The 11,168-nt window shown below is 39.2% G+C and overlaps 1 protein-coding gene across 3 annotated transcripts; it reads left to right on the forward strand.

The window, feature by feature from the left end:
* Window positions 1-307: 307 nt before the first annotated feature.
* Window positions 308-9,358, forward strand: MOSPD1 (motile sperm domain containing 1). Of its 3 annotated transcripts, none has more exons than XM_010164738.1 (5): window positions 308-565; window positions 749-824; window positions 4,073-4,302; window positions 6,192-6,353; window positions 8,813-9,358. In XM_010164738.1, the coding sequence occupies exons 1-5, from the start codon at window positions 412-414 to the stop codon at window positions 8,842-8,844; spliced, it is 654 nt and encodes a 217-aa protein (XP_010163040.1). In that variant the 5' UTR covers window positions 308-411; the 3' UTR covers window positions 8,845-9,358. The 3 variants fall into 3 exon arrangements, with proteins under 3 accessions (XP_010163040.1, XP_010163041.1, XP_028940047.1); XM_010164739.1 differs by having other exon boundaries at window positions 4,073-4,299; window positions 8,813-9,160; XM_029084214.1 differs by lacking the exon at window positions 6,192-6,353 and having other exon boundaries at window positions 4,073-4,299; window positions 8,813-8,844.
* Window positions 9,359-11,168: the final 1,810 nt, after the last annotated feature.

Consider the following 11,168-nt stretch of genomic DNA (forward strand, 5'->3'; position numbering starts at 1 on the left):
ATTTTTTCTATTTCCATATTTTTGAAGGAACTTAAGTAAAGGTAGCTTCAAAACCAAGCATCAAGTTCTACATAGAATCATAGAATGGTTTGGATTGGAAGGGACCTTAAAGCTCATCCAGTTCCAACCCCCCTGCCATCAGCAGGGACACCTTCCACTAGACCAGGTTGCTCAAAGCCTCATCCAAGGCTTCATTCTTACACCTTTGTTCATTCTTACACCTTTGTTGACTGCCTCAGTTCAGCATAGACTTATGGAAATAATCTTCTTGCCTTTTCTCTTTTTTTTTCTCCCCTTTTTTCCTTTAGAATTGCCAAAATGCTTTGGAATTCTTAAACGATTCAAAAACTGAAGTCTCTGAGGATACAAAATCATAAGAACACAAGAAGCAGCAAGGAGGATTCAGTGCCAATGCAGCAACAAAGACGACAGCCAGAGTTAGTGGAAGGAAATCTTCCTGTTTTTGTTTTTCCTACAGAACTTATATTTTATGCAGATGACCAGTCAACACACAAGCAGGTGTTGACTCTATATAACCCCTATGAGTTTGCCTTAAAATTCAAAGGTGGGTTTCTTAGGTTAAGTTCTATTTAAGGGTTAGTTGGTGATCTTGAACAATCCAATTATAATTCATGTAACAAAGCATATTTGTGACAAAACCGAACTCATGTGTTTACATGTATCTGTTGATGAAGTTGGTGAGGCGTTAGTTCATGATTTGTTACCACTACTGTCCTTTTCGTTGCAGTTCTTTGTACAACTCCAAATAAATATTCGGTGGTTGATGCTACTGGTGCAGTGAAGCCTCAGTGCTGTGTTGATATGTGAGTAAAAGTTGATTGGGGTTTTTTTTCCTAATGTATGACACTTAATTACCTTAGTTTCTTTTCTTATTTAAGATGTAGTAAGTGAGAGCGTGTATAATATAAACTAAGTTGGATAAAGATACAATATTTTCCTAGTCTCTTAGATTCTCGTGGCCGTCTGTTTTTTCCTATTCACTCTAGTGCAGAGATACTACAATATTGGAGATATTTCCTTCTTTAACTTTGTCTTTAGGCATAAATAAAATGCTAGTAAATGCATCATGAAGTATAGTTGTAAACAAGCAGTAAGAGTAGTATGAGCCTCCTCTGAGTGCTTTTTTGTTAGAAATAACAAGAAAAGCAAGACCCCCCATGTATTTAACATGACTGTATCCCCAGGGTTGGGATTTCATAGTGAGAAATACTTGTTTGCAGATTGGCACAATGAAAATGCATGCAGTTCTACTGAGCACACTTTCCTGGGCCATGTTTAATAAAGGTGCCTATTAATTCTGCCAACTTCTCACCCTGACTGTGCCTCTTGTTCTCAGATCTCTCTCAGAGAGATCTGTTGACTTGTTTCTCCTGTCAGGTCCCAACCCAATAACAGAAAATAAAGAGGCCGGTGAAGTCAGCACAACAATGTATAGGGTCTGTAGGCTGCTATAATTTAAAGTAGTGTAGGTATATAAGCTAAAATAGAGTAACTTTTTTCATCTCCAGTTTACCACGTTATTTCTGTGCTGATGTGCAGATACAGCTGAAGAAAGTATGAAGTGCCTAAAAGAGCAGACTGAGCTTTCTGACTAGAAATTTGCAAACTGTGAAACACCTTCTGGAATCTCTGGTTGACAAATGGCCATGTATAAAAACCTCTGCTATTGAATGATCTGTCTTTTGTCTGATAAATAATACTGTGCTCGGGGAATGGCTCTTCTCTGTAGACTCTTTTCCTTAGGTGTAATTTGCAAAATTCCAAGGACTCAGCAAATAGAAAGAAAGTTTAAAACATGGAGCTAAAAAGTTTCAGTGGGTCGGGGGCAACAATCCTAAAAATGGAACAAAACAGGTCACAATATACCAGTGTATCAGTGAGCTGTTCCAGTCTTTAGCAGACATTTACACAAACTTGATTACGTTTGGTTCAACTTAAACAAATGTCTTTTATTAAATAAAGGAAAATAAGACACATACGTGTTTCCAAGGGAATTCTTTGTGCAGCGGAAAGCCCATCCTGTTCCAATGGTTGCTGTCTAAGGGCAGTGTTTACTGCTAGGATATGAGCAGTACTATGCAAGTGTGGCCATTTGCCAGATAAACAGATATTCTACAGAGCTTCCAATTATGCAATGGTCTCTAAAAAGAAACAGGAGAATGTATCTGTTTATAAGGGTCTGCAGAAAACATCTCTTTGCTTGGCAGCAGATGCGTGTTCTCCTAGCACGGCGTTATGTAAAGATTCTGTTTAGGTTGGTAGTTAGTGCCATGGTACTAAAAGTAGAAACAGAATTTTAAAAGGAAGTGTTAAAGGAAGAAATAAGACTCGAATCTGCTGTTGTGATATGCTGAGAGCTGTATGAATTAGGCTTTTTTCCCCCTGACAATCCTTTTGTTTTAGTGAGGACAGTTGTCCAGCCAAAAATCAACTTGCTGAAAGCCTGTCATAAGCACACTCTTTTGCCTCTGAAGTGATGTAAAACTACTTACATTCCTGCAGTATTCTACCTTGGGGGAGGACTTAGTCTCTGTTTCCTTGTTGAATAGTCTATTCAAACTAGATACCAGTTACCAGCAGTGGCTGAGTGTTAATGATTGTAGATAATCTTGATGTGATAGAGTTCCTTTAAATGAACACAAACAATCTGTTTCTTGCAGCATTTTATTGGATATATTATCACAAAGATAGGTTTCCTGAAGCAATTTTAAGACTACTATCCTGTGTTATTAAGGGTAGAATAATTTTTTTTCCCCCTGAGGAGATGGCAACCTTCTTGAAGCCAAATCACTTATATATATTTTTTCAGATTAGGTGTTGTCATCTTAGAAATTTAGAATAGCCTTTTGCAAACAAAGTTTTCCACTTTGGAAAAATAATTAAAATCCAAATTAACCCTCAGAAGCTGGTTAACAACTTCAAAACCTAAATGTTACAGCTTTTTTTAGTGCTAGATACGTATTTTCATAATGAATTGTAAGTGCAGAGAGGGGGTAGTTGAGCACAGCACTGCTCAGAGGTCTGTATTGTCTTTGGTCAGTGTTATTTTAAAACCATGCCTTTTGTAGGTCCCACGTACAATTTTTCCCATGAAATGCCATAAAATTAGTAGGAATGCAACAATTATCACCCCATCTTACTGTTGAAGCCATCTTGGTCAACATATTTAAAACAGTAGAGTGACAAAATGGTTTTTGGACAGTGAGAAGTTTTACCAAGACAATAACTGTTTAGCTGTAACTCAGAGGGTATGTCTGCACTGCGGCCTGAGTTGTGATTGCAGCTTGTAGCTACACCTGGCCTGGCTCTTGGTAGCTGGTGAAGTATGTGCAGCATCACGCATTTCCCTGCAGGTTAGGAAATGTCCTCAAGGTAGCTGGATGGGTGAGCAAAGCTCTGGCAGCACAGAGCTCTGTGGTGATGCGAATTACTCCCTGAAAGACAGGTGAGAAATGTTTATGTAGATATGTAACTGTCATTTTTACTCCAGTGTTACATGCTCTTAAGGGCGAGCTTCTGATTTTGAAAATCCCTTTACAGTGAGCTCACTCTGTCTTATTTCTGAGAGTATAATTTTAAAGCTTTGAGCCTGGTTTTCTAAAAAAAAAACCCCAAAACTTTTGCCATCACCTGTCTAAGCATTTGGCGGTCCTACTTCTTTCCTTCCTGACCACTCCAGTCCCCACAAACAAACCTTTTAAAATAATTGGCCAGCGTCAGAAAACTTTGATAGAGGAGGAGGCATCTTTCAGATAATTGATGTTTCATGATAATTGGCAGCGAGGTCTCAGACTGAGACAAAGGTGTGATTGAGATAAAGAATTAAATGTTGGTTTTGGCCAGCCAATTGGAGCAGATACATTTGGGAACCAGAGTGAACATGAGGGGAGAGAGAAGGCAAGGTGAAATCTTCAAGAACATTGAGTGATAAGGAGGGAATGGGGATCTGGACTATTGCAGTGTATCTGTGTGTGGGCGAAAGGGGTGTAATTCCACAGCAGACATGCTTTTTATTAATTCCTCTGTTTGAAAATGTCGTTTCCCTCTGCAGTGTGATTCGTCACAGAGATGTTCGGGCGTCTTACTATGGCGTGATAGATAAATTCCGTCTACAAGTGTCTGAGCAGAGCCAGAGGAAAGCATTAGGGAAAAAGGAGATTATTGCTACTCTACTTCCATCTGCAAAGGAACAACAACAACAAAAGGAGGAGGAGGAAAAACGAATAAAAGAACACCTGGCAGAAAGTGTCTTTTTTGAGCAGACTTTGTGTCAACCAGGTAGCTGAAATCTTTTACCCCTCCTGTCTTCTGTATCAGTTATGAATAGCTCAAGTGACTAGAAAGACTAAGATAAATGTTAAAATAATTCTTTGTATTTACCTGTAAGACTGCTGTCTTTATCACTGGAGAACGATAGTGCCCCAGAACCCAAACTGTGGCTATTCTGCTTACGCTGTCTTGATTAATCAAGACCCTTTGCTGCCCTGTGTTTGTGTGTCGTACTTTGGAGAGTACATCCTATATTCCTCTGGTGCAGAAGTTCTCTTGCAGCCAATGGTGATTTATCTGCAAAGGGATGGTAGTTGTTTTTTTCCTTTGGGCTCTTTCAGGACATATGCCCCTTCTGAGTTTGTTCCAAACCATTAATCTTCCATTTCCTGATGAGCAGGAAATACTGCCAAAACATCTTCTGAAATGCTCCTTGTTCTGTGCCATCTCCTTTGTCTGTCTCACAAATAGAGAAAAGCACAGTTGCTAACTGGAAACTCTCTGCATGTTTCATACGTGAGGAAGTGAATCAACAGTCTTAGGCAAAACCTGAAGTGAACAGTTAAATTGAAGTGGTAGGGAGAGATATAAAAAGTATCGAGTTTTACTGGAACTGAATCTAAACTGATTCTTGACTTGACTTTTACTGATCTATATTGTAGTGTTTTTGTCACTGCTTTATTTTTCATTACAAGAACAAAAATCAATTCCATAAAATAGATTAACTTGCTTGAGAGCATTCCTTCTGTTAAAAGCAAATTGTTACCTGGTGAAATACCTTTTACTAAAAAAACCTCAAGATAGGCACGAGGAAGACACATGGCTAAAGTAAACCTATAGGATCTCTGGGCTCACAGAAGAAAATGTTACTATGATCATTGTTCCAGTACAGAGGGTTTGAATCATCCTAAACAATCTGATACTGGTCTTAATCCAAATGCTGTTTCTCTGCTGAAAAACTTTGACTACATTATATCCCTTGCTGACAGTAAACCAATAAACAGAGCAACTACAATCCTTGCATAGACCTGCAACCCAGGAATAACAGATTTGTGGAATTAAAATAGGACACACATGCTAGTCACTTTGAGGATGGAAAAACTTGATAAAACACTGGCTAATTTCTTACTGGTCTTAAAAATTTGGTTAGAGGTATTCAACCAATGTGTTAAAAGCTCTTTTTAAAGGTTACACAGTGTACCCTTGAGTCTGTTCCAGCTGTTTACTGCAGCACAATAAATTATGATGGACAGTTCATCTATAGTTTGCATTTCCTTGTTCTGGTGATACTGGACTGTCAAAGTGGTTTGTTTACAATGTTTTTTTAAAGTAAGTTTCAAATGGTACTAACTTGTGGCAGATGAACTGGTTCTAGCAGGTGCAGCCCTTGAATCCTCTAAAGAAACGGGAGCTCATCTGGCCCAAGAATGTGTGCTCTTGCTGTAGCCAAGTTTTGTTCTGGAGGTGTAAGCAGAGTTACCTGCCTGTGCAGCTCCCTTGGGTGTTCTTTCCTAAATCGATTACTAATCACTGAAGGAACCTATCAAGGAATGGAGTCAGGATGCATGGTGAAACCTCAAGTGTTGCTGAAACATCTAGCTGTCATGAGTGTGTATATATAGCTACTGGGCCTGGCAGGCTCTGCTCCTCCAGAAGGGAGGGGTTTGGGAAGTCATGTGAAAACAAGTTCCAGCATCAGAACAGGGAGCAGCCTTCTCCTCTGCAAAATGCAGAAGGTTTAGGAGAGTGGTTTAAGAGTTGTTTTCCACCCCCTCCAAGCAGCAAAGGGAAAATAAAATCTCAGGATATTGCAGCTCCAATATACTGCAAACATTTCTCCAGAATATTTACCATTCTGTTGGTTAGCTGTTCCTTACAACTGGTACTATCTTGTTTTTCAGAAAACAGAACTGCCTCGTCGGGACCTAGTTTACTAACAGTCTTCCTAGGAATAGTGTGTATTGCAGCACTAATGCTACCTACATTGGGGGAAATGGAATCCCTGGTGCCTCTCTACCTCCATTTAAGTGTGAATCAAAAGTTAGTAGCTGCTTATGTTTTAGGTAAGTCTTTTGGATTTTGTAAGTGTTTTCTTGCAACTTCTTTGCAAGAAGATTTGGAAAAGTCCTGTGTTTGCCAGTGGCTTTAGGGAAACTTGATGGAGACAAAGCATTACTTACACTTTGTTTTGCATCTGCACTTACATTTTAACTTGCAGCCATAGTGATACCAGGGTAAATTAGTTATTGTAAGTATTTTAAACCAGATTTTAGTTGATATTTATTATATACGGGCCCCTATATGTTAATTTCACCTTCATCTGATGACTGGCCAACTGTAGTCATCTGCCAACAAAACAATGGAATGTGCTGTTTGTTGGTCTTACATTGAACTAGAGAGTTAACTCTATTGCAGAACCTGGATCTCTTCTGCTGTTTGGTTTCTCTCTCCAACCCAGATAAGCTGGTCTGAAAGGCTCCATTCTCCACCTTCTCAATATGCAGTTGAAATGTGTATCGATAAGTTGGTGTAAACCCTTCCTAAGAGACCACTACCATCCCCAATTCTTCCTCATTTATAACTTGCTCTTAAATTAGCAAACATAGATAAGTTGCACATTTCATTTGTTACGACTATTTTTCTATAACTGTTTCAGATTTGAAGAACAGTCACACTAAACTCAGTTCTCCTGTCCCACTACCTGGCAGAAATGAGGATTTAAAGGAAATGAGCTAGGCAGCTTCAAACTGATAGCTAGAGGTGAGGTAGCAATGGGAAAAGGTGCAAGTTCTTGATGGTTAATGCGCACACTCGGTTGACTGACTGACTCATGCAAGTCATTCTGCTGAAATGGTTTGAAAGCTCACTCGTCGCTCTCGGCCTGAGCCGATGGTGATGTATTTTCAGATCAGGACCTTGCAGTGATCCTTGCTTTGTTTTTTATCTCTGGTTTTGAAAATTGCTCCAGTTTCTGCTGGTGCCAGCTATAGCGTTAAACCATTTGACTTCATACATTTGCAACAACTTAGCCTGTTTTTAGGTTGACTATGAAATTCTTACAGGCTTTGATTCCTTTGGTGGCAGCATTTTTAGTGTTGAAAAGATTCTTGTTCTGTGCACAACTCTTGCTCATCTAGAAGGTTGACTGCTTTTGAGAATATGAAACCACTTTCTTCTGCAATGAAGTACAACTGGGGTGCGTAGCCTTTAATTGAAAAGGGAGGTTCACACCACACCAACACCAACTGGGCTGTACAGCATTTGAGAAATATTTGCTTTCCAGAAATGAGTTAAACACTTTGTTGCCTGGAAGTCCCTATACAAGTGCTATAGGCTGTCCCGTAGCACCTTCCAGAAGCCTCTGTTATTCCTTTGTGATGATTCAGATAATCCAAGCTAAGGCCTACAGCAGTTCTGGTAGTACTGATTGTCTAAGCTAAAACAGACCTTCAGAAATAGCTGAACTATATTTCCTCTTTAATGGATAAATTGTTTATTTAATGGAAGGCAGCGTTACACCTCTGTTCTGTCATGCCTCTATCCTCAAAATCTTTATCAAGTAAGTTAAGTCAGTATGTAGTGGCAGGATAGTAAAATAGTCTCAGAAATTTCTTTGTCTGTGGTGAGATCTGGAGGCTTTAGTTAAGCCCTCTGCAGTGCAAGGCTATTATATGAACATCATCTAAGCCTGCAGGAAAGTAAGATTGCCTCAGAACTGATCAATTACTATTTCGATGTTACGTCAGGTTGGAATTGAAGGAGCCCGAATGTTTTTCCATGTACCTCTGCCTTGGGTAGTAACTCGTGGTTAAGAACTTGCAGATTTGTACTTTTTCCTGTATCAGCACGTAATTAAAGTGAACTTTTCAGTGTGTCATGAGGAGGTTTATTAGCCCCACATTTCCTGCTTTCATGTGTTTTTAATTGTTTTTAACCTCTATCAGAGCAGTTCTCCCCCCTCCCCAGCCTTTAAAGGTCACAACAAAGAATCCGTAGAAAGCTCCCTGTGCAGACTGACAAGAAAGCTTAACGTCTTTGTCCAAAACTAGTCTTTGATCAGTTACTCTGCACAGAGCAGAAACAAAAATGTCTTGGAGCTTTCAGCTAATCTGCCCTCCTGATGATTCAGCACTTGAATTATGCTGCCCATAACCAGCCAGCCCCCATGAAAACTGGTGGGGCGTGTGTGCTAGCACACTTACCTAAGGCAAAATCTCAACTCTGAGATTTCCCAGTAGCGAGACTGATAATTGTTTGGAGTATTTATAGTTTCTTTGAAGTTTAGTTACTAGATATACTGCACTACAGGGTCATTTTTACACAGATTGTGTAAAAATTGTTGACTATATCAACATTCAGAGCAATACTTCTAGTATTTAAGGGAGGTGTATATAGAAATTCATTCTGCATGTATTTATGCACTTTCCCCTTATTTTCTGGCCTGCCACAGGGTAACTGTCTTTACTTTAAATGTTTTATTCAGTGAAATGAAAGCGTTTAGTTCTTAATTCTTGTCTTTCAGGTCTCATCACCATGGTTATTTTGAGAACATGAGCAATGAGTTAATAGGATGTCAAACACCTTACTGTATATTCACATCATGAATGTGGACTGCCTTTTACTCCCATTTGGCTCATTAAGACGCTAGCAAAACTGTTCAGTGATTTAAGATACCTTTAAAAGTGTAATATATTTTAACTGTGTATAATAAATGAAAGACTCAAAGCACTTTTCGGTGCTTCTGTAACAGACAGCTATGAAATGTTCAGTGATACCTGTGAAAATAATTTGAAAAACTTTTATATCTACGCCTACTGTAAAAAAACAAACCCTTATTAAAGCAACATTTGTTATTTTTAGTCTATGTTCACATCAGTGCGTGATCACTATAAAAGCAAACTGTCTTATGTAAAACATTCATTTGGTTTGTGGTTGTACATGCCGAGGCTGGTGCATAACACTTCTGTATACATACCAGAAGGATGAGACTCATGACTAATCATTGAAGAAAATGAAAAATTCCATCAGTGAAATTATGAAATAAACCATGAATTTTTAGGTGAAGAAGAAGTAATTCTCAAATTCCTTACTTCATCATTACCAATATCTCGTTGAATGCTCGTTTTCTTACCTGGGGAAATAATTTCTGCAACAGCCATTTTGTATCACGATTGTAGACAATAAAAAAAAAAAAGAGTTCTCTACTGAGATGCTTTCCTTTCTGAGGGATGAATGTAGCATGTGAACCAGGGGGCAGTTCAGCTCCCACTGCACGCTCATAGAAAACTCAGCATTTTTCTCTTTTAGAGACCAAACTCCAGAAAGCAGCACCACCTTCCCTTCCCCTCCCTCCCACAGCTACAAGGGGGGATTTCTTCTGTAGCAGAAACTCCTGCTCAAATTCCAGTTTTATAGTCTTGGTGAACATTTATCTTGTTTCATGTAACAAGTATTTCCCTTCATTTGACATTTCATTGTTGAGATGTTAAGTTTAAAAATATTTCTACTAAAGGGCTGCTATTACTGTATTTGATCCGTACCCACAGATCTTGGTTTATAAGAAATCTATATAATAGGCTCTGATCTGTATAAAAAAACCAACATTTGGGAAATTAAACCTTCTTCTCCCCTGCATTTTATGGGTTACTTTTCTGTTCATGCATGGAAATACAAAGAAACCATGCAGATAAGAGTGTTTAAAAAAAAAAAAGGACAAAGGTTGAATTTAAGTTGATAATCACTTTACATTTTTTTCTTATATATAATCTGACCAAGTCAGTCTCTATAGGGCAATAAAATGTTACTTTAGTTTGATTCTCAGAAGAACTGAAATTGTGTCATCGATCAGTGTGAGATGATAAAGAAATAGTCAAACATTAACATAAAAGAAATGACTAACTGGTCTGAGAGCTCTGTTCAGAGCCCCCGCTGCCCCCGCTGCGCTTGCCTCCAGACACCGAGATCGTGTTTGGGTCGCAGTGTTTTCCTGCTGCTGTAGAGCTGCGTTTTTGTAGCTTCACTGTTACTCTTCAGAACATCTGCTGTTAATTCTGATTTTCATGAGGTGGTTTAACCTGCCTCTTCTCAAGGAAGGGTGAGGGAATTGAACAGAAGTTAGGGAGGTAAAACTGCCATGTGGTACATTAGCCGGGCTGTTACCTGTTACAGTACCCGCATTTTTATATGGGCAGGAGTAGCAGGACTTAATGTCAAGACAATGTCTTAAAGGCCCAAGCTGATCTAAAAAAAATCCCCAAACCTTTTTTTTTTCTGCCATATTCTGGAGTTCCAATCATGGGCCAGGATCATGTTTTGCCAGGTACTTGCAGAAGTACAGAAGAGAGAGAATCCCACATGCAGGAACTCTTGAGTCACTATAACCAAGTCTTGACACCTGCAGACACCTTAGTCCTGCAGGACAGCGCACGGATGAGACTTGGTAAGTGAGATTTCAGGAGAGACACAGACTGCCAGAGTTCATTTTCAAGGAATTGGAAGAGAAATGGTTGGTTTAGAAAAACACCTTGACCAAAGAACTCGGTAACAAAGAGTTATCAGCAACTACAGAGACCGCAGCATTGGACCATTTCTTTTTCAAGGGCAAGCAAGGAGCAACACACAGATAAAAAAAAGATTAAATGCACAGTGTAACTCAGCAGATGCAGATAAAACTGGTGCTTGAGCAAAATAAGCATGACAAATGTGAATTACGACTTCTTTCTACTCCAGGGAGATTACAGCACACTCTATAATCACAGATTTAGTCCAGTGTGGGGAAAACAAGACCTGAGGACAGTTTCAGTTCAGCACTGTGAAGGGAAATTTATCAGACTCCTGTTACAGCATGGTCACAGGGAGACAGTAAAATTTTACCAGGT

This window comes from Antrostomus carolinensis, unplaced genomic scaffold (genome assembly GCF_000700745.2).
Source record: "Antrostomus carolinensis isolate BGI_N321 unplaced genomic scaffold, ASM70074v2 Scaffold44493, whole genome shotgun sequence".
Classification (NCBI taxonomy): Eukaryota; Metazoa; Chordata; class Aves; order Caprimulgiformes; family Caprimulgidae; genus Antrostomus; species Antrostomus carolinensis.

Excerpts from the sequence above, each read along its gene's own strand:
- MOSPD1 (XM_010164738.1), top strand. The coding sequence starts at position 412 with ATGCAGCAACAAAGACGACAGCCAGAGTTAGTGGAAGGAAATCTTCCT. Across the intron at positions 566-748 it reads GTTTGCCTTAAAATTCAAAG|TTCTTTGTACAACTCCAAAT; the intron begins GTGGGTTTCTTA and ends TTTTCGTTGCAG. Across the intron at positions 6,354-8,812 it reads AGTAGCTGCTTATGTTTTAG|GTCTCATCACCATGGTTATT; the intron begins GTAAGTCTTTTG and ends CTTGTCTTTCAG.